This window comes from Athene noctua, chromosome Z (assembly GCF_965140245.1).
Source record: "Athene noctua chromosome Z, bAthNoc1.hap1.1, whole genome shotgun sequence".
NCBI classification, from domain to species: Eukaryota; Metazoa; Chordata; class Aves; order Strigiformes; family Strigidae; genus Athene; species Athene noctua.
Genome location: NC_134077.1, coordinates 64395508 through 64417422, shown reverse-complemented (window position 1 = coordinate 64417422; position 21915 = coordinate 64395508). Strand labels below are relative to the sequence as shown.

Here is a 21915-nt window from a genome sequence, read left to right as displayed (position 1 = left end):
AATAATTTTTAGGAGCATATTTGGTTCTACTTCTTGTCTTTTCATGGGCAGAGCAGACCTCTGCTACCTAATTCTCTGGTCATGAGATGAAAATTTTGATTGAAACTTTTGATTGAGTGATAAGTGAATCATGTTAGTGGTGCAACTCCAGGTCCCTGTGTCAGTGAATTAAGGCTCCTATGCTGACCTCTTCCAGCTCTGATTTTTTAACTGTTCAAATTCAATTGAATATGTTATAATAATAGGAATGAGGTCAGAAGTAGTATTTTTGCAGTTGGAAAAATTGGGTAGTTTTTTCAAATACTTTTTTCACCAATTTGTTCCATTTAAATGCTCTGCCAGTTCTCTCAGTTATGATAGGTGATCTAATACCAGATATTACTCCCTACAGACTTTGCTGCTTTTATATCCCAAAACTATTCTTCCTACAACTATAATCATGTTATTATTTACGTCTGTCACAAAAGTGAAAAGAATTGCCCCTGCAGCCCTGACTGCATAGGTAAGCTGGCTTATAACTACTCAGCTTTAAAAAATCTTCCAGAAACCTTTACTGAAAGTATTGCTTGAATTAATTGTCTAAATAAGATCTAATATCTTTATAGGGCTATAATACGTTCCTGAGAAACATATAAATTACTAAAATACTGAGGACCTTGCCAAAAACTGCTAGAAATAATTTCAGCAGTTTTGGCTTCTTTTGCTCACCATAGCTGAAAAGCATCTTCCAGAAAGTACCTGTTTGATGATGCTGTTTCCTACCAAACTACTGGTAACGAACAACAACTGTCAACATAAAAATACTAGGAGATAGGCAAATTCATTAGCAGAATATGTTGACACTTCTAATTAAAATCAGAATAGTAATGACATCTTCCTTTTAAAAGTAAATGAGAATGCTCTGTTATGTACTTATGTTTCTTGAGTTCCTATAATGCAGTATTGGGGTTGCCACAATGGATGGAATAATGTTTTATTTCACATTAGATAAGGAGAGGAAACAGACAAAGAGAAAAAAGAAATTATATAATCAGGTGTAGCTACAATGTATTTATAATATGGGCATATTTCAAAGAAAGATGTGGAATTTGCCAACTGCAAAAAAAACCAAAACTCACGCTTCCTGACATGGAGGCAACTTAGGGAGCACTTTTATTTATGTAACTTTCACAGACATTATAAGTGACAAAAGGCATAGCAAGTAGATGTCAATTGTGTAATACATCTCTAATAGACCTCTTACAAGTGGAAAAGCCACAAAAAATTGCATGCTTACTCAACAGTTGTGTATTATTAGGAAAATTTCTGGTGTTGACCCAATTCAAAGTGAATGTTGTTTCATTTGAAAGAAGTGAAATCCAAAGGGAAATATTTAAGCTTGGAAGAATTCTGCCTAACAGTCTCATCCATTTGATAGCCGTAAATGCAGGTGTTCCAAAATACAGATTTGGGAGAAAGGTAGTGTACAAAATTCTCCAAGGCAAAGCAAGGTATCCCAATTCATCTGCAAGTTTTAGGTTTTCTTAAATATTCTAAGAATTATCATGACTTCTGCCTGGGTGTTTAGAGAGTGCCAACTGATGAAATGGCAGGAAAACAAATGTGAAGAGGATTAAACTGTATACAAAAACATGAGATCCATAAAATAAATATCTGGCTATGGCAGTGTTGCTTGTGTGCTTATTGTGGTAACATGTTGTCTACACCAATAACAAGTGGACAAAGTTCTCTTTTTAAGTTGTAAAGTTATAGACTGTGGCCTCTTCTTTAGTGTTGTGTCAAGCTGAGAGACTAGCCCCTGTAATAACTGAATCTTTTCAGTTAAACTTTGAATGACCTTGTACTTGGAGAATGTTTTTAAATCCTGTTTAGTCATTATAGATGTTTAGCCATTAATCCAAGTATATTGTTTTTTAAGTAAGTTTAGCTTCTTGTTGCCCATGTGTAATAAGGAACAAACGGTCAAGGGGACAATGATAAAAATATTACAAAACAGTAAAAAAGACAGTTATTAAAAAGGTGGGGCTGTGGAAAAAGTGAAGGCTACTTACTACATAGTGACTGGATAATTTAAGGGAAAAAAGAATTAAAAACCCTTCAAAGTAAAGACAGGTAAAAATGTAAACATGTTAGAATTATTACATTATGCTTAAGTGAACATGTAATAACACACAAAGATAAATGAAAGTATAAGAACAAGAATATGAGATATACAATATACAAGGGGCTATTAACAACAGTAAAAAATATAAAGGATGTTCTAAGGAGAGACATGGTATTGATCAAGTAATTGTTAAATCTCTTCATTTCTCCATATAACTGGACAGAGAATGCACGAATGCGGTCTCTGACCTTTAAAATTTACATTCTATTTGTTCAGGTAATAAACACAGTCATAGTAAAGATACTTTTATATAAAATTATCTAAAAATAGATATTTTGGTCTTGTAGTAATTTTCTTTTTCTGAGAAGGGACTCCAGAGCTCAGTGTGCTGCTAAAAATAACTTTCATGGGCAAAGCCATCACCAAGGATACTGGAATCTTTCTGTCTGGGCCACAGGTGAAAGGACTGGGCATTTTAATGTATATTTTACATGCTTTGTCAACTCTTTTGCTTCTATGCATAGACACAGAGTATGAATTTTATTTCTTGTCATAGTGGTACATGCAGGGCAACTTGTCTGAAACCTGTGCAAAAGTTACAATGGACGGGTAAAGAAAACACGTCTGTGTGAAAACATGTGTGATATTCCTATAGCAAGATACTGATATTAGTGAAATGCAGTTTAACTAGTGCTTATTTCCAGGCTAAAAAATATCCCGACATCACATTTCAACATCTTCTAGGAAAAATTCTAGTCATGCTTCCCATGTAGGCCACAGGAAACATGGAAAGATTTGCTTTGGCAACACTTTTTAACCCTTTATTTCAAAACCAAGGACTTTGCATATCCTGACTGTAAACCCAGTACATTTATGTACCAGCACCAGCCCAAACATTTAATGTATTGTAACAGTTAGATCTTCCATGTCTTTCACAGAATCATCTAGGTTGGAAAAGACCTTGAGGATCATCCAGTCCAACCATTAACCTAACATTTCAGTTGTAAGCTCTCAAATCCAACTCCGTAAATAATAAATCTGAATAATCTTCCTGTGTGAAAGACAGTTTGTGTGTTTGTGGTGCCCAAGGAGCTATCAAGCCCTACTCAGGTTTCTGGCTCTTGTTCTGCATATGTTAGTACATAGTTCAGAAAAAAAAAATATTACAAAAAGGTATGCTACATCTTACTAAACTAAAACATGCTAGAGCCTCGGGACCCCACAGCGGAACACCCAGAAACATCTGCACTTGCGTTGACACGCAAATCTCTAGTATCACAAAAGCGATAATTCTAGGTGTTTCCACGGCTCGGGAAGGGCAGAAATCTGCAGGATTCCCCGGCATTTGGAAAATCCTGCGCTCAGCACCTTGGCTAGACAGCAGTTGTTCCTACGTTGTGAGGGAAAAAAAAAGGCTCAGATCCCACGCTGGGCAGGCGCTCGCACAGCCCGCCCTTCCAAGGTGCTCGTCCCCGCCGGTGAACAATCACGGGCCGCTCTGGTCCCGACACCGAGGCCCGGCGCCACGCGGACGCGCCGCTCGCGGCCGCTCCAACCCACGGCTCCCAGCGCGGGAAGCGCCGCGGGCAGGGCGCATGCGCGGCCCTGCGCTCGGGCGGGCAAATTCAAAGCTGCCTCTCGCCCCTTCTCTTTGTCGGGGCAGCAGTTGCGCTGACGTCATTGCACCGCGTCCTCTTTCTCTGCGGTTTCCGGCGCTCGCCAGCGCGGTAAGTGCAGCTGAGAGGGGCAAAGTTTTCATGTGTGTGGTTCACAGCACCGTTTCTTTCCCCTTTCCCTCAGGAGCGGGCGCGCAGGGGCTTTCCGCACACTCTCCGCCAGGCGCGGACCTTCTTCTCTCCCCGCCGCCCCCACGGGGAGGGCGAGAGGCTCTCACCACGACGCCGGAGATGGCTTCGGGGCGCGCCGAGGCGGCGGCACCGCGGCTGGCAGAGCTGCAGGGAGAGCTGCGGAGTCTGGCGGAGGAGCTGAGCCGCTGCCAGGTACCTAAGAGCGGGGCCGTCCCCCTCCGGGCGCGGCGGCGGAGGGCGCGGAACGGCGCGGCTGGGGTCGGGCGGGCACGTCCCGCCCTCTGGGAGGCTTCTCCTGCCCACGGCTCGGAAGCACCGGGCCTCGCGTGGGCCCGCGGGTTCGCGTCCCGGTTCCGCGGGACCCAGAGGGCAAGGAAGGGAGCGGGACCCCGACCCCGGGCGCCCGGCCCGTGTGAGGCAGGAGGGCCGGGTGGCCGCCGCGGCGGGGCACCCCGCGGGAGGATTCGTCTCAGCATCCACACGCCTTCGGCAGGCGCCGCGCGGCGCGGGCTGCGGCACCCACCTGTTGGGCGGCGGCGGTCCCCGGGTCCGGCGGGGCGGCCCTGCCGCCGCTCTGCAAGCGGGATCTCCGGGCACGCTGGCTGGCGCCTCCACGAGGGCGGATCAAACCGGCCCCGGGCTCTTACTCTGATTTAAAAGCAAGCACTTGGCCTGAAAGCTTTTTCTTTCTTTCCATCCTCGTCACCCCTGCCCCAAAAAGCCGCCGCTTCTTTGGTTGATGTGTAATGACAAGAGCAATGAGGTGCTGCCTTGTGCAACTGTTGGAACAGTGAGCAAACGGAGGGGTTTTATAGAAATGTAGGTCTTGAAGGAACCTTTAGAGGTCATGTAATTTCTCTGCCAACTCTGCAGCAGGATTAAGTATACCCAAGCCATTCCTGGGAAGGAGGGCTTTATGAATAATTGCTACTTGCAGAAGTCCTAGCAGACTATTTCCCTTAGTAGGTTTCCTTCTCTTGTTTTTCCCATTGGTTGTTCATTGGTTATGTTTAGGTGTGTTTCATGAAAATAACACGATGTTGGTAATATGAGGTCTTGTCATAGAAATCTATGCTAATTCTCTGCCAAACAAGTAGATTACACCTAAAAGATACATCAGAGAGGAAAGTGACATCTAGTGCCGTGGTTGCTTTCTCATTTGCTTCTGGGTAGCAAAACCAGTATTTTCTTGTGGGACATGGTCTCGTTAAATCCACAAAGGCCTGGGCTGAGGTAGTCGTATCTGTGAACAGAAAATAGCATCTGCATTAGAGTCAGTAGCTGTTTGTTGCTTCAAGCAGCATTGGTATACCTGCCAACTGACACTGGATTTCTGCTGTGGGTAGAATCTAGTCTGCTTGCAAAAACTTGTTGCATAGAAGAACTATGAGGAGAGGGAGCTGTCAATAAAAATCCTGTTTAGAAATACTGAACAATGAATGATTTTGGGATATCTTAAATGTCTTGTGGGAGAATTTTAGAACTCTTTATAATGATAATTTGGTTAGTATCCTCAGAATGCAGATGTGCAGTATCAGACAAAATTTGGTGGAGACTGAAGGCTCTGTGCTCTGCTCATTTGCTAGTTGGACATAAATTATATATTACTGAAACTTAGTAGCATAAAATATTTTTTGAAGATCGTTATAAATAATAAACTTTGAAGTACAGTACAAATCTGAATTTTTAATCGCTTTGATAATGTAACTTGATGTACACAAATTGTAGTTAAGTATCTGATTTCCCCTTTAGATTCATTCAATTACATGTGCATTTCTACTTGTTGCTTGATGAACCTATTCCAATAGTTTTGAATTCAACAACCAGAAAATACTTTTAATGTATTTCTTTTAAGTCTTATGCATAGTATCTTGGCATTCTTGTGTCTTTGTAGTGTATCAGACCAGATAGTTTTCTAGGAGGAAAGAAACCAAAAAAGAATATGAAAGTATTTGAAAACAGAACCCAGTCAGTATTCATAATCTGTCCAGCTCTAGGTAGAATCCAATGCATACAATCCTTTTAACAACAGGGGATGCATGTCTTCAGGATTTATTTCAGGTTATTCATAAGATAAAAAGGAAAGCGAAGCAGTAATCTATAAGCAGAGATCCTTTTTAGAAAGCACTGCTGTATAGACATCTACATGATTTACCGTTTTACTAATCCATCAATAAATGTAGAGATACATGTTTAAGTATGTGTATGTTACATAAAGAAGGGGGAAAACAGAATTTTAATAAGAGGTGATAACCTAGTCAATTATGCACCTTTTCCAATGTAAGTTTTATCTAAAATAATTAACCTTTTTGGAACTTCTCTGAAGTTAATCTGAATTTGGATGTGAACTAAAACAGACTTCACTAAGATTCTTCATCTAGTTGAAAAGTAACTGATAACATTATTCAGGGATGGTTAATCCATTTAATCGTATTTCATATGAAAACTTTGTGCAAAGGCAAGCCATTTGAAAATATATATATGGGCAGTGTTAATACTGTACTTTTCTAATTTCTTCACAGTTGCAATACAGATTTTTTACTGGCCAATTAAATTCCTCTAGTGGAATTTTATTTCCTCTGCTGTAATTTCCTTAGTTTCATTTGGATGTAACATCTTTGGTTCTTAAGTCATTTGTAGGTCTTAATCAGAACTGTTAAACTGTTTAAGTTGGAAGACACCTTTTGAAAGCATCTATTCCACCCCATGCTAGAACAGGTTGCCCAGGATGGTGTCCAGACAGTTTTTCAGTATTTCTGTGGCTGGAGTCTGTAGCCCCTCAGGGCAACCTGTGCCACTGTGTAAAGATCCTCACAGGAAAAGTGTTTCAGCTTCTATTAAGATTTTCCTTGTCTTATGTTCTATTCTGTTGGGTAAAGTTATCTGTTTTGGAGACTTAGCAGGCATTTTGTATAGAAATGTCGTGTAAACATCTTTTAAAAATATATTAGTGCAGGTGTTAGCTTTTAATCCAGCCACTGGATAAAATTTCCTAAATTTGTTTTTTTTTTAAATCTTCTGTTATATTCAGACACATAAAGTGCACTTCCAAACCACTCTTCCAATTGAAATTTGGTTTAGTAGTTTAACAGTGTACCAGAACTAAAGGATTAGCCTTAAGTATTTGTTTAGGCGTTAGCCTTTCGGATTTTTTTTTCCCCACCCCAAGAAAAAAAACCCATTTGTCAAACGATTGAGACTGAAATTTTTAATTGCTTCTAGGGAAAACTCTAAATGAGGTTATAGAAATAGAGATATATATATATCCACAGTTATCTAGCACCTGAGTAAAATATGCCAAGTTTCTTTTCTACTTCTCCACCCCTTTTGCACTATTATATTCACTGTCATATAAACAGCATTTTGGAATCAAAGTGTCTCCACAGGGAACTGGAGTCCATTGATGATGTTGGGTCCATTGGTTAAATATATGAAAGCCTTCTCTGGCTAGTGAAGTTCCTGTATCTTAGTGGAAATTCTATGATTGCTACCTTTGCTCTAACTACAAGTATTGCAGGCATCTACTTTTGTAGATGCTACTGTTTCCTCTTCTGCAAGAGGATCCTGGAGTAGCTGACCCCTTTTCTCATCTGGGATGGTGGCCTTTATGTTCAAACATAGGTTCTTTTTCTTCCTTTACATTTCTTGTGTCTTTTCAGGTATTGCTTCCCACCAAGTGCCTACAGAGCCAGATATGGTATTTTGAAGGTTTCCTCTTTTTTTTTTTTTTTTTTTTTCCTCTGTTCTTTTCTAAGGCTAAGATTCTGCTGCTAAATCTTGACATCAGCAGCTTGGGTTTGTGTTATTTGGTATTTTCTTTAATACTCCTAAAAACACTGTGGGAGCTTGGATCATAATAAGTGAGATCTTGGGGGGAGGGCCTGTTAAAAGTACAACAGTTTTCTTGCAGTGACTCTCAGTACTGATGTCTTGTAATTCTTTGATGGAATTTGGAGAAATGAGAAAGCCAAATTAACAGTCTGAAGTTCACAAATTGTCTGCTGAGGAGACTTACATAAAGCTGTAAAAGTAATAAATCTAAAGCATGTTTGCAGCTATTATGCTGTGTTGGAAAAATTATTGTTGTGTCTGCAGTAGAGCATTATATAATTATTTTGATAATCAATAAATGACTTCTAAGTGCTCTTCTAATTTTACTTGAAAATTACTCGAGTAATTGAGTAAAAGAAAACAAGTGCAAAGGAAATGGATTATTTTTAAAAAATTTGTTCTTTCCTTTGGGACCTTGTTCTATTTCTGTGGCTGGGTCAACGTTGTTGGGGGCAGTGGAAAGACAAAGGTTGAATAGTTTAGTTATAACACATCTGATCTCTGTTACTTGCTTTAACTGCTGCATTCTATTTTAGGGTTTTAGGCTGCTGCCTATCACGTTAGTATCTCAAGACTCTTCCGTGGAAAATCTTCAACACTTATGTTCTTAATACTCCCCGGAGTTTTTGGCTGTGCTTGGTGTTTAAAAGACCTGGTGGTTTTTTTACCCTTGTCTTGTTTCTCCCATGATTCTATATTTTTTCGGGGGCAGATAGAGGTGCTGGTTTTGCAGGCATAGTTGCTTCTTGTAAAGAAAATCAGTGTGATTTGATGGTTTCTGTTTTTTGTGAGGGGAATGATTTGTTGTATCTCTGGAAGCTCATTCTGTGAGTGGAGTTTCTGGATCAAGAGTATTTTTATTTAGCTTTATGTGCTTTCTATTTAATCTTGTGTATTTCTTTAAACCACATGGTGACTCTATTTTAAGAATTGATTTATAGTATATTCCGTTGTTGGTTTTTGCAGTACTTTTTTTTTTTTCACAGAAGATACTTCATTTGGTGCAAAATAACGTGTATTTCTAAAGGAGAAGATATATTTGGTGTCCTAGATCTCGCTCTCAAATGCTGAACTACAAATGCTTTCATGCCTCCTATTCTGTAAATAAAAAGATAGGAAAGGTTCTTTAAAGTATCCTGTGGTGAGAAACTTCATCAGATCCTTGTTTTGAACAAGACAGTGTTATTTGAGACTGGGTTTTTCACATACAGTGGGTGTCTTATGTTGCTGGAATAACAAAGAGTTGGAAGAAGCGAGCACATCTTATGTTTTTACTAATGCTATTGGTGATGTTCACAAAAGGATTTTGGTTTGATTAGCTTAATCTCATATTTTCCAGCCTAGGATCTCTTTATTGGCTGAAAGTGCTGGTTTGGGTTCAAACAAGTGTTTTAACAGTTTGCCCATTATTAGTTTTCAGAAAACCCAACAGTCTTTATTTTATTCATTGCAGCTTTGATTTCAAAGGTAACATTGCATCTCTCACTGCTAAAATAAGGTCGTATTTTTCTAAATGAGGACTCATTTTTATTTTTGTGGTTTTGTAAAAAGTAGGAGTACCCTATCTTTTTTTTTTTTCTGCAGTTACATATACTATTTTTAGGGAGCTCTTGTTAGTGTTACCTTCTGTAGCTCCTGTGCTTTTCCTGTCAATAATGGTTATAATTTCTACTCTTTTGCTATGTTAGGAATTAAAGGTGTACATAGCTGTGACGAACTAACAGGTCTCTCAAAAGTACTCCATTATATGGTACTCTGCACAGTTTATACCCCTGACTCAGAATGTACAGTGTGTTGGCCACCAGTGGTCTGCAGACCATAACGTTTAGTCAGAGAAACCATGCTGCTGCTTATGATTTTCAATTTAAAAGTGCCATTTATGGATTAAAAAATGGAAAATTCTTCATCAGTCAAAAAGTTAGAAAGTGATTGATAATCTAAGTGTTCTGCAGCAGATTTGCCAGTAGAATTTCCACAGTTTCTGTCAAAAGGTGATAAATACAAATGGAAAGAAAGACATCTTCCTGTAGTTGCTGCTACTGTTGCTCTTCTTCATTGTCAGGGATTGAAGTCTGTAAAAATGGACTGTGTATCCATAAGCGTTTTTGGGGAGAAGAGGAATAAGGGTGGTGGGCTGTTACTTCGTGGAAAATGGAGTGACCAGGGCTTCAGCTGCTGCTGACTTTGTTTCATGTGTTGTTTCCTTCTTACTGTGAAAAGCTGTGGATAGACCTGTTTCGGTCTTCATGTCTTATTTTATACTGTGTTTGCAGAAAAAGAACAGTGCATTGTGGACAGCTGGACTGTCTTGTTTTGAACATTTTGTGGGTCAGGAAGGGATTGTAAAATACTTTATTTGTTATCACTAGCATTGATATCAGATAGGATTGCTATAGCAAACTCTTCTTAGGGAAAATATTTCATTAGCTGGAAAAACAGATGCATTCTTTCATTCTAGGCCAGTTTAATACCCAGGACACTCATTGAAAATCTAATGTAGCCATGATAACATTGATTTATAAGTAGTTTTAAATCTATCCCTTTATTTACAAGTAAATTTGAAAAATATATTAAATAACAAACCAGAACATTGAATTGTTTCATGATACATGAATAGCTATTTGAGATGCATGTTGATTGTACATATTAGAAATGTTTTTAAATCAACAGCTGAGAAATGAAACATATTAAATTTAAAAAGTCATAGCTCTTCCTTAGTGATATGTTTTTACATTGACTTGCTTCTTACTCTTCTGACTCTGTGACTGAAATTTAAATGTTTGTGAACTACCAGTGTGAGAATTTGAGTGTGTTTGTATTTCTTCTAGATGAATTGTCAATATCCATACTGTTCTTTGAAAAAGGGGAAAAGTGTTTAATGCTTCCATTCATTAAATACTACTTTCTTGTATTAGTGATTAAGTTAAGACCACATATTTATTGGTGCCAAGGGATGCCAGCTGTTTAGTGCTTTGGGTGGTTTTTTTTGTATTTTATACTCTTATATTTTGCCATAAGGAGTCTAAATCACATGAGTCTGATTAGTACAGGTGTTGTTAACAAAGGCTTTACTCTTTATATATTACAGACAGAAGTAATGTGGTTGACTAGCTGAGTTTGTTTATTTTCTTTTGCTTTTTTTACATTTGACAAATTTAGCAAATCAGAATGAATTCTTTCATACTTGGTCTTTCCTTCTGAAAGGAACTTGTTTGGAATATCTGAGTAAAACTGAACATACAACGTGATTTAAAGCAAATATCTTTCTAGAATTTTTTAATTAAGTAGCTACCTATTCACAGTATGTCTGTGTGTAAAGATTTCAAATTGCACCCAGCATGTGAGTGGGAATCTAAAATTTAGTGTAGAGATCACAGAGTCATGGAATGGTTTGGGTTGGAAGAGACCTTCAAAGTTCAACCCCCACGTCATGCACAGGGGTGTCTTTCAGTAGATTAGGTTGCTCAAAGCCCTGTCCAAGCTGACTTTGAATGCTTCCAGTGATGTGGCATCCATGTGCCTGTTCCAGTACCTCACCACCCTTGTCATAAAAAATATCTTCCTTATGTCCAATCTAAATCTACCCTCTTTCAGTTTAAAACTGTTGCCCTTTCTTCCTGTCACTACAGGCCTTTGTAAGAAGTGTCTGTGTTTTTATTATAAGCCCCCTTTAGGTATTGCAAGGCTGTAATCAGGTCCCTCAGGAGTCTTTTCTTCTCCAGGCTGAAAAACCCCAGCTCTCTCAGCCTTTCTTCCCAAGAGAGATGTTCCAGCCCTGTGATCACTTTCATGGCCCTGCTGTGGACCTATGCTGACAGGGCCATATCTTTCTGGTGCTGGGGTCCCAAGAGCTGGATCGAGTACTCCAGGTATGGTCTCACGAGAGCACAGAGGGAAAATCTCTATTTTTATTGACCTGTTGGGCATGTTTTCATTGATGAAGCCCAGGATACAGTTGGCATGCTGGGCTGCAAGTGCATGTTGTTGGCTAACATTCAGTTTGTCATCCTCCAATATACCCAAGTCCTTCTCCGTAGGGTTCTTCTCAATCAATTAATCCTGTTACTGATGAGTCTGTATGGACATTGGGGATTGCCCTGACCCAGGTGCAGGACCTTGCATGTGGCCTTGTTGAACTTCATGAGATCTGTGTGTGCCCAGTCTTCAAGCATGTCAGTGTCTCTGGTTGGCATCCCTTCCCACTGGTGCAGAAACTGTACCACTCATCTTGGTGTCATCTGCAAACTTGCTGAGGGTGCATCCCTCAATCCCACCGTCTCTGTCATTTATGGAGGTGTTAAACAGTATTAGTTCTGGTATGGAATCTGGAGGGACACCACTAGTTACTAGTTTCCATTTGGGCATTGAACCATAATTTTAACTTCCTGGACAGGGCCATCCAGCCAATTCCTTATCCATCTAACGGTCTGTCCATCAAACCTGTATCTCTCCAATGAAGTGGCAAGAATATTGTGGAGGACTGTATCAAAAGCTTTACAGAAGTCTAGGTAGGTGACATCTGTAGCTCTTCACTTGTCTACTTATGCAGTCACTCCTTTGCATAAGGCCTGATTAATCTAATGGTACAGTTTGCCCTTGGTGAAGCCATGTTGTCTGTCTCTAATCACCTTGATCCGTGCCTTGACATAGCTTCCAGGAGGATCTATTTCATGATTTTACTGGGGACTACAGTGATGCTGACTGGTCAGTAGTTCCCAGGGTGCTCCTTTTAGCCCTTTTTAAAAAGGGGTGCGATATGCTCTTTCCTCCAGTCACTGGGGACTTCATCTGACTGCCATGAGATAGGCATGAATGAAAAGGTACCTTTTATGGGAACAACAACATATTACTGTTTCTCAATAAAGGAAGTTGCGTTTTATGTGCAGAGAAGTAGGCTCTTGCTTGCAGTTTTTCCAACTGCACTAAGGATGCCTCTAGAACATGCAACGATATCTTTGTTTACTGTGTAGTTACAGATTCAACCTGGAGGAGAATGGCTTTAGCAGTTCTGATTTTTGCATCAAACTGTATTTTGATACAGGAGGAGCTATGTTGTTCTTAGAGAATGACTGCAGATTATCTTGTTCTTTAAGTGTGCACTGTTTCAACTATTTCAGGTACTGTTTAGCTCATGATTTAGAAAATACACAAGGATTCTACAATTTGTCAGCAGTTTCACAGAATTTGGAAAGTATTACAAAGTCATTTCAGGCAGAGTTGACACAATGGACCCACATTCTGCTTGACTAGTCATGGTAATTCCGAGTGAATATACCCAAATGTATGCGCATGGTTATATTGTCTGTAAAGTAAAACTACTTGTGCGTTCCTCTATTCTCAAATGCATTGAAAAATCTAAAATGCATTGTGATTACATTAATCCAGAGCATTATATTTAAACAAAAATTAACTGTGAGGCCTGTGCTGAAACTTTTAAATTATCCTGTGCTCTCAAATAAGTGATTGAAGTCTTAAAATAACTCTCAAAAGCGTAGCACTTCTAGAAGGCAGTTATGTGACTTAGAAAATTCATGTCCTATTCCATTCTGTGCATCTTCCATCCATATTACTTTAATGACTATGGTTAGTTTTAATTGAAGTAGTTTAGGTATTTATAGCTTGAAATGAAAGCTCACAGATGAGTTATCCTATCCTTGATCTATAAAGGGCTTAAAGCATACCTTTGCCTCTGGAACTGAACTCTGCTTTCTGATATCCTCTTTTCTTTGAAAGCAGTTCTTACATCAGCTATGTGTTTTTGATATTGAGTACTCAGAAAAAAGCAGTCATTGGTGTAACGGCTGTACCAGTGTATGAAGGTATGCAGAGCATCCTGATTGTGCATTCACATTTGGTGAATGAAAAACAAAGGAAGTAATTTACTTCTATCAATTTAGTAAAGGTGGTATTGTGTGTCATAGGTCCATGTATATCTTATGACTTCTTTCTACCATTTAACATGTTTATTCCTGTCCTGGTCTCCCGTGGTGGTACTGATCTGACTTCTGTGTTGTTAATTCATTGATTTATGTCATGATGGGCCAGAAAATATCTTGCATTTCTTGTCCATTGATGCCACAATGTGTCAGTTATTTATGTCAATTAAGAACATGTAATAAAATTATTCTGTTAAGTGCATGCTGGCTTTTGATCTCACTGATGGACTAATCTGGCAGTCCGTTTATGAAAATCATGTGTAGTGACAGCGTCTTTTGGTACAAGTCCCATAGCATTTTTGCTCAGACCGCTATTACTGTATCAGCATTGTAACACAATAACTTTATATTATTTTTATGGTGCCTGTTTGCTTTCAACAGAGTTCTGAGTAAGGATGGGGGTGTGTGTGTATTTATCTGCATACAATTTTTTTATATTCTATGTATAAATGTAAGTAAAGGAGTACACCGTCTTTTTCCATTTTTGATTCAAATATATCTTTGTTGCCAAAACTACCAACAGAGACAAGATGATAGGAAATTCTTTAGATAAAAAATTATGGTTGGAAAATACATGGAACTTTTTCTAATATCATAAAATTACATCTTGGTTGCAAATCCCTTATACTGCAACATGAAGGAATTGGGAAGGAAGGGGGGTAGGTAACACTAGTTTGCTGATGGCATCTATTTTGAAGCTTTCGGTCTGGTCGGGTCACACACAGCCTTCTTACAAATCTCTACCTAGAAATTAGATGTAATAGTGCATACTATACATGAGTGACTTCTGTGAATTTGAAAATAACCTCATGTTATCTTTAGAGCCTGGTGTGTATAAGGCACAAAGTTTTCTTGTGACTTACTGACCAGTCTTACTAGCTAGTGACATTTTCGGTGGTTGAAAAGCATAGCACCTCAAAGATAGGTTCTGTAAAGTGTAGGAGTATTCTGTACTGTGACCACTCAGCAGGACTGGATGGGTTGTAGAGAGAATGCCTCTTATTTAGGAATATAATACGTGACTGGAAATCACAAAGAAACTGGCACAGCAGGATCAAGAGAGTCTGTACTGGCAGCATACAACAGTGTAAGTTTAAAAATCTTGTGAGACATCAAGAAGCAAGTCATTTGTATGTAAGTAATATATGTCAGCTTGATTAAAGGCTCGATCTCTTTAGTCAGAAGTACACTGGATGTTACTGGAGTCCAAAACAATCCATATTGAACAGTTTTCTTGAAGACGTGTCAATGCTTATACCAGTCATGTTATTTCATGCTTTTTTTTTTTCGCCATTCCATATAGTGTTTTGCATTTCCATACCAATTCTTCCAGCCTGATAGTCACACATATTTCAGTTTGAAATATTCACTTCATAGTACAGAAAATTGTCAGTATCTGATTATTACAGATTTCTTACTAAATATTAACAGTAAACCAGTATCTCCCTTTGTCCTCCCAACTGTTTCATTTTCTCTTTTGGGGGTATCTACTGATTAAAAAAACAAAAATGAGAGTTTGTGTCCTTTGCTTTTCTAGCAATTATTGGGGGGACGGGACGGGGACAGTTGGGGAGGATATTGGTTGTTCGAGTTTTGTGGGTTTTTTCTTCCCTGTTCTGGGGGTGTTCTCTTCCGGATTTCAGAACATGGTAACTTCCTAATGAATAAATAATAATTTGTAATGCTAAAAAATGGTATAATATGAACACTACTAATAGTTAACATGTTTTGGAATAAATACATCAAAAAGTCCTGATTTCAAACTGTAGGTAACTGAGATGTTTGATGTATGAGTTTGCTATGAAGGAGGAGGTTTCTCAGCTTACCCTTGTTCTTAACACGGTGCATGATAGACATGTAAACAATAATTAAACCTACCTATAAATTTATTACCCAAACTGTCATGAATATATAGTTCTTGCAAGCAAAAAAACCCCCACTGCTTATGCTTTTGGCACTCCTCTCACTGCTAATTTAAAAGCATTTCCTATAACAATTCAGTATCACTAAAGAAATGCCAGCTAATATATAAAGTGATGTAAAAATAAAGTGATGTAAAAATACTCAAAACACTCTATGTTTATGTCACTTTTAAGTTTCCATTTGACAAATAGCTGTATGCAATATTGATACAGTTTTACATACCTTTGATCAAATGTCCAGAGTGGTATTTATGCTTGGATTTCTCTTCTAAAAGGAAATTATATTGTTTGAATGTAAATAAGACTATTTGTCTTTCCCTGCTTATAAGCCAGAGGGATTCTTTGTTTTGTAACTCACACTAATGTTTAATAAATTTAATGACTCCACTTGCAAGCAAATACTTTTGCTCTTGCAAGTCATGCCATGTAGCCTTTGTCAGTGGCTCATGTTATGTTTGTCACTGCTTCTGAGCTTGCTGCTGTTAAAAATAAGTGGAAAACAAAAAAAAATCCAGTTAGCAAAGAACACATTTAAGGCCTCAGGTTCTCTTCACTTCTGTATGTCTTTCAGTGTGATGATGAACTACAATTACTTTCTCTATAGGTTGAGGGAAAATCCCACTTTTCAGGGGATATTCAGTACACTGTGTTTTTTTTCTTTCATAATTCTTTAGTTCTGGTGTGCAAACTTGATTGCAGTGTGAGCATCTTTATCTGACATTAGATGTGTTGTGAATAGTCTTAGTTTTAATGAGTAATTTTCAATAACTTTCAAATGACATCTGTATTCTGCCTTGTGTATGTAAGTTCTCAGCTGTTCAAGGTACACTCTTGCTGACCTCCTGAGCTATTAACATACACCAAAGTAGGCTGAATGTTCCTTGGGTATGCTGAAGATTGATACATCCTAGGCCTTGACAGCTGCAGTGTTTTTCTGTGCCAACTTCAGACAGTCTAAGCAGCCCTTTTTTGGAAGAAATTGTTTGGCTCCCAAGACCATTCAGGGAAAACAGCCTTACCAAGTCCATTAATTGTGCCAACAGCTTAAAAAGACTGTTTAAACTTATTTTCATTGTAAGACTGTAATAATTTCTGGCTAATACACATTCTGTTGTAGAAAATGTTTAATTAGAGATTTAAATGAAACTATGTTAGCTATTAAAATGTTTGGCATATTAATGAGAACTAAGTCGCATTTTATGGTAACTTACCATTCATTGAGTGATGTTTTACTAATGTTTTATTCTCATAATGAGAAATTTTGTACACTTCCATGTAAACTTTCTTTTTATGTAGTAAAATTCACAGACTTTTAACTGCAGATTATTTTTTTACTGGTAACGTGCCTTTATATCCTTATTCTATTGGCAGAAGTCCACTGCTTTGTTTTGTGTACATTTACGGAAATACAAATACGTAGTGAAATGCATTTGTTGTTTTACATTAGAATATCTATTGATAGAACTACAGCATTGCTTTATAGTTCTGTGTGTGCTCATTCATAGGTTTTGGTAGTAACTTTAAATACCCATTCCTACCATCATCAAAAATAAATAGCATTCATTGAAATGACCTTGTTTTGCAGTTCTGGAAATTCCAGTGATTTTTCACTTGTCTCCAGATGGTTTGGGAAGGTTTTTGTTTTGTTTGTATTCCGTGTGTGGTGGTTTTATAGGTTGGGTTGTTTTGGTTTTTTTTTTTTTTTTTGGACACAATTTAGCCTGTTTGTTTAGCCGTTTCTTTGGAGTTTTAGTGCACACTGTTCACATTTAATATTCCTTAGTGTAAGCAGGCCTTTTTATTTTTAAGTTAGGATGACTTTTTCATTCCTACTTCATCTACTGTTCTTTCAAAACAGACAGAACTGTTGCAGCACTTAGTTATGTAAGAAGTGGCAATTTCACTGAAACAGGTACAACTTGGAGTTGATTTTACTCTTCCTTGGACAATTTTTGAAGTAGTCTGTGAATATTTATAGGTGTTTTGAGGTTAATCTGAACTGTTTAGTCAATCAAAAGAGAACACTTATACCTGAGTATCTGTGTCTCATGGTTGACAATACATTAAAACTTTATATTTAATATATTCTCGATAAATCAATTTCTGGGAGGCTTGGCAAAGTTTAGGTAGAAACTAGATTGCCGGAGACTCGGTACATGCTGGATACTCAGCAGAAATCATGGGAGTGATGTGAACATTTTCCTCTTCTGTGTTGTACATATATATACTTTATATATATTTGTTCATTAGGAACAATTCAGTATATGTTATTGTAATTTTCCCTTTTTGTCATTTTTTGTAATGGAGGGATGCTGAAAGTTGTGCTCTATTCTGGCTTCTTGTGATGCCTTGTGCTGTTCCCCATCTGGGACCTGGAGCATGTAGGGACCTGCAGGGTAGGACAACAGGCACTGCTGCTTGTAGCAAGTCTTGTGGTATTTGATAGTGCTTCTTGGAGTCATGCAGAAGCCCATGTGTCTCAGTTCTAATAAATAAATAAAGAAATAAGCAGAGAACCCAACATCTACTTCTGTGGTCTTGTATATAGGACATTAAACGGAAAAGCTGTGCGAGCATCATGGTAAGCAAAGCCAAATCTTTAAACAAGGAAACCAAACTCAACTGAGCAAAGCTTGTGAGCTCAAAAATCATCATGAGAAACTTTGTTTGTCTGGCTTAAGATTTTTGAGTGTTTGCAGGTGGAATACTGTTGGCACTTTGTTATATTTGGACTTCTCTGTGCTGTAATGACTTCATGGCTCCTAGACTAATTTGTTGGTGATTTTAAGTAGTTTAGTGTAAAAATACACAGTGACTTGTGTATTAAAGGTATTAAAAATATTCAAGCACTATTACCAGTTCAGTTCTGCTTTCCATATTGCTGATTAACTGAGATATTTGAATTAAAATTATTTTAAAATTAGAGTTAGGCGTAGTTTATTAGATACAGTTGTTTAGTCCTCCATTATGGTTCAGAGATTTCCTTATACTTGAAGTGCTGTCATTCAGATTGTAAGAGCTACAGACTTACTGTCCTTCTAAATAATTGCAAAGAAATAACATTTTCATTTTCTACTATTTATTGAGTTTTTGTTTGGCCTTGTTTTCTTATTTGCTGTGCTCCCAGCATAAATACATGTTAAAATTATTTAAAATCTGTGTTCTGTTTAAATCCTAATGCTTTTTGGAAGCCAGCAGCAGTTCTTCCAAATCTGAAAAACATTTTTATTTTTCATTCTGTTCCTGTCTTCAGAAGAAGCAGTAGGTCATGCCCGATTCACAATGTACACACATTGTGATTTTTTTTATGTCGCATGGTAATACATTTTCAGGAGATGGTGGCTTTTTTGAGGACACATGAAAAAAAGTACACACTTTTTATGGTTTTTCAGACTAGATACATAGAAATCCAGGATATTAAGTTACATAAGGTGATAGCACACAGTGAGGGGTTGTACTTGTTCGTTGGTTTTCTTTTTTAAAAAAGGGTGAATAGCCATCTTTTGGCCTGAACCGAGTAACCTAATTAATATGATGATTACTCTTTGTCTTTTAACTTAATTCCCAGCTGAAAGTGAACTTGTTTTTAGCACTTCTACTGAATAAAGACTTGGATACTGATGTGAAGTCATTCTGAGTTCTTATTTATGTGATGTATGGCTTAGTTTTGGTGTTACCTTTCTTCAAAAATGAATGTAGTCATTAATCGTAGTGCAGCGTAATCCAGTTAGTTGCTATCTGCTTGCTTGCATGCAGTGGATAGCTTTTGCTTTTGAAAAGAGCCCCTATACTAGAGAAAGGTGATGTTTCTTTCAGTGTCTTTTAAAGAGCAGTTTGTGCCCTGTTTCTGTCTACCCAAAGTTTTTTGTTAATTGCTTGGAAATAGCAGAAATTAAGTCTCCCTGTCAGCACTTTAAAAGTTGTGTACATTCTGCAAAGGCAGTTAGATGACATTTCTCTGGTTTTATGAGACAAGCTTTCTGCTGTAGTCCAGTTTGCATAAGCTGATAATAGTCTTGAACTGTAAGATCTTTGTGGCCAGAACCTTTTTTTTATTTACTTTCTGATACAATCAAAAAGCCACTCAGTTTTGTTAGTGGTGTGCATTCTTACAGTAGGTGGGTGAATTTTTCTGGGTTTACAGCAATACTTTGATAAGGCATCAGATCTCCATAAAGTTTTCTGCCTTATTTGGTTGAAGAAGATAATGGCATTTGAAGATTAAAATAAATGAAAACTAGAAATTATAATAGTTGAAAGAAGAAAATATTTTTTAAACCAGCAATCATAAAACCCTCTCCTCACTTGCTCACTGTTTTTCCTATGTTTTCTTGTAAGTTCAGCATTGTATCACTTCTCTATGCAATTTTAAAATTCAAAATGTGTGCATTTCTAAATTTGAAGGAAAGACCTATCAGAACTCGTAAAGATCTTTGATACCTTCCTCATAAATCATGGAGAAAATAAGTACAACTATCATACTTCTTCTGTAATAATTGTTAAAGTTTGTTAAATCTAATTCAATATATTTGGCTGTTGCGGTATTAATTTTGATAAAATAATCGGTACACTGAGAAATCTTGATAAAAATCTGCTAGCTTTAGAGAGATCTTTTGATTTCCTATTGGAGACGGTTGTCTTGTTCTGAAGAAGGAGAAACATTATGATGAAATGATTGTCATGTGCTGAAACTGATATTCCTGTAAAGTTCAGGTCCGCTTCTTAGAAGGCAAGAGTGATTGGAAGCAAATGAAAAGATAGCAAAAATAGAAAAAAGCAGTTTCTGCTCCTGAGACTTACTCTAATCATACAGTGTTGTTTTTTATTAACTCTTGTGAGGCCTGTCAAACTTGTAGTTCTGTTGAGATGTTTTGCATCTTAGATGACCATTGCTTTTAACGATTCCAAGTCATGGACTCATGGTACTATGACCAAAGGTACAATCTACTCCTCATTCATAAAAAATGAGAAATCGGGGAAAGAAGAAATTAAGTGGGAAACCTATGAAGAAGCCAAACAGTGGAGGTGAAGATAGGAACTTGTATCTTGTGTTTCATTTGATAATCCGGATTAAGCTAGAGTTGTGCAGAGATGAGATAGTGCTTTTTGTTTAGCCAGTTTTAGTGAGGTTCTGGTTATCTGATGGTACCTGTGATATTTTAGTAGATGAGGTTCCAGAAGCTTGGGAGAACAAGGAAGCAGGGAAATGAATAGCTGTGACAGTGCTGTTTTTTCTTTTAGGTCATGTATGTCCTCATGCAAATTCTGTTTCTCTTTTAATATTAAAAAAACTAGTAAAAGGTAGATGAAGCTGCAGCCTTGTGTTTTTTACCTGTTGAATAGACCTAGCTGCCAATATGATGGTTTTGTCTTAATAGTTTATAATTTTATGTTAGGCTGTTTTTAGCAGGTTTGGTATTAGGGCAGTCCATAGTTTTGTTCATATGCTTTCTTATAGTTTTCCTTGTCTTCATCTTTTACTGACCTTTTTTTCCCCCTAACATTTTTATATAATTAACACATTATGGTTTTACTTTGTAACATAACTAAATCAATATTGGTCTTCCAGTAATAAAACTATGAGAATGAAAATAAACCAGTGCAAAATAAGAACTTACGTGTACTAGAAAATGTAAATCTGGACAAGCTTTGAGATCACATCTAGTTTTCGTAGACTTTAAGTGTTTTTTTTAAAGACCATTGGTTTTTTCTTCTCCCTTGAGAATTTTTTCAGCTGTTTTTATATTATGAGCTTACATTGGAAGGCTGATTTACTGTCTGTTTTGAAATAAAATCTAAGAGCTACCTATGTTACAATAATGTTGAAGCATGTATTGCAGGCTCAATGTTTAGAAATTATGTACTACTGCTAGAAGTATTAGTAGTTGGTATAGCAAAAGGCAGCCTTCTTTGAATAATGTTGATTTCTGCTGCCTTATGTCACATAGAGTACTCTCTTATCATTGATTGTAGGTTGCCGTCTTCCTTCAAAATTCTGCATGGTTAAAACTTTGTTTATTCAAGAGAACTATTTGCCATATTTTTTTATACATGGGACAGTGAGTAACTTGTAGGGGACTTTCACTAGAATAGAGGGGTTTTTTTGTAATTGCCTTTGAATATGCACAGTCTAACTTTTTTTGCCTATAAATAGTCTTTTTTTCCTTTTTTTTAAGGCTGATAAAGAATTTGTGTGGTCACTGTGGAAACATCTCCAAGTGTCAAGTCCAGATCTTACTCAAGCTGTCAGCTTAGTTGTGGAAAGGTGAGTTTAAAGATATAACATTATGCTAAAACCAAAATAAAAAAACACC

At 37.5% G+C, this 21915-nt stretch overlaps 1 protein-coding gene across 1 annotated transcript in view; it reads left to right on the top strand.

Moving 5' to 3' along the window:
• Window positions 1–3836: 3836 nt before the first annotated feature.
• The window catches only part of CNTLN (centlein), a 199441-nt gene continuing 181362 nt past the window's right edge, over window positions 3837–21915 (top strand). Inside the window, exons 1-2 of the mRNA XM_074931653.1 lie at window positions 3837–4104; window positions 21778–21866. Of these exons, the coding sequence (XP_074787754.1) occupies window positions 3862–4104; window positions 21778–21866 (332 nt within the window). The 5' untranslated portion in view covers window positions 3837–3861. The remainder of the gene's footprint in view (window positions 4105–21777; window positions 21867–21915) is intronic.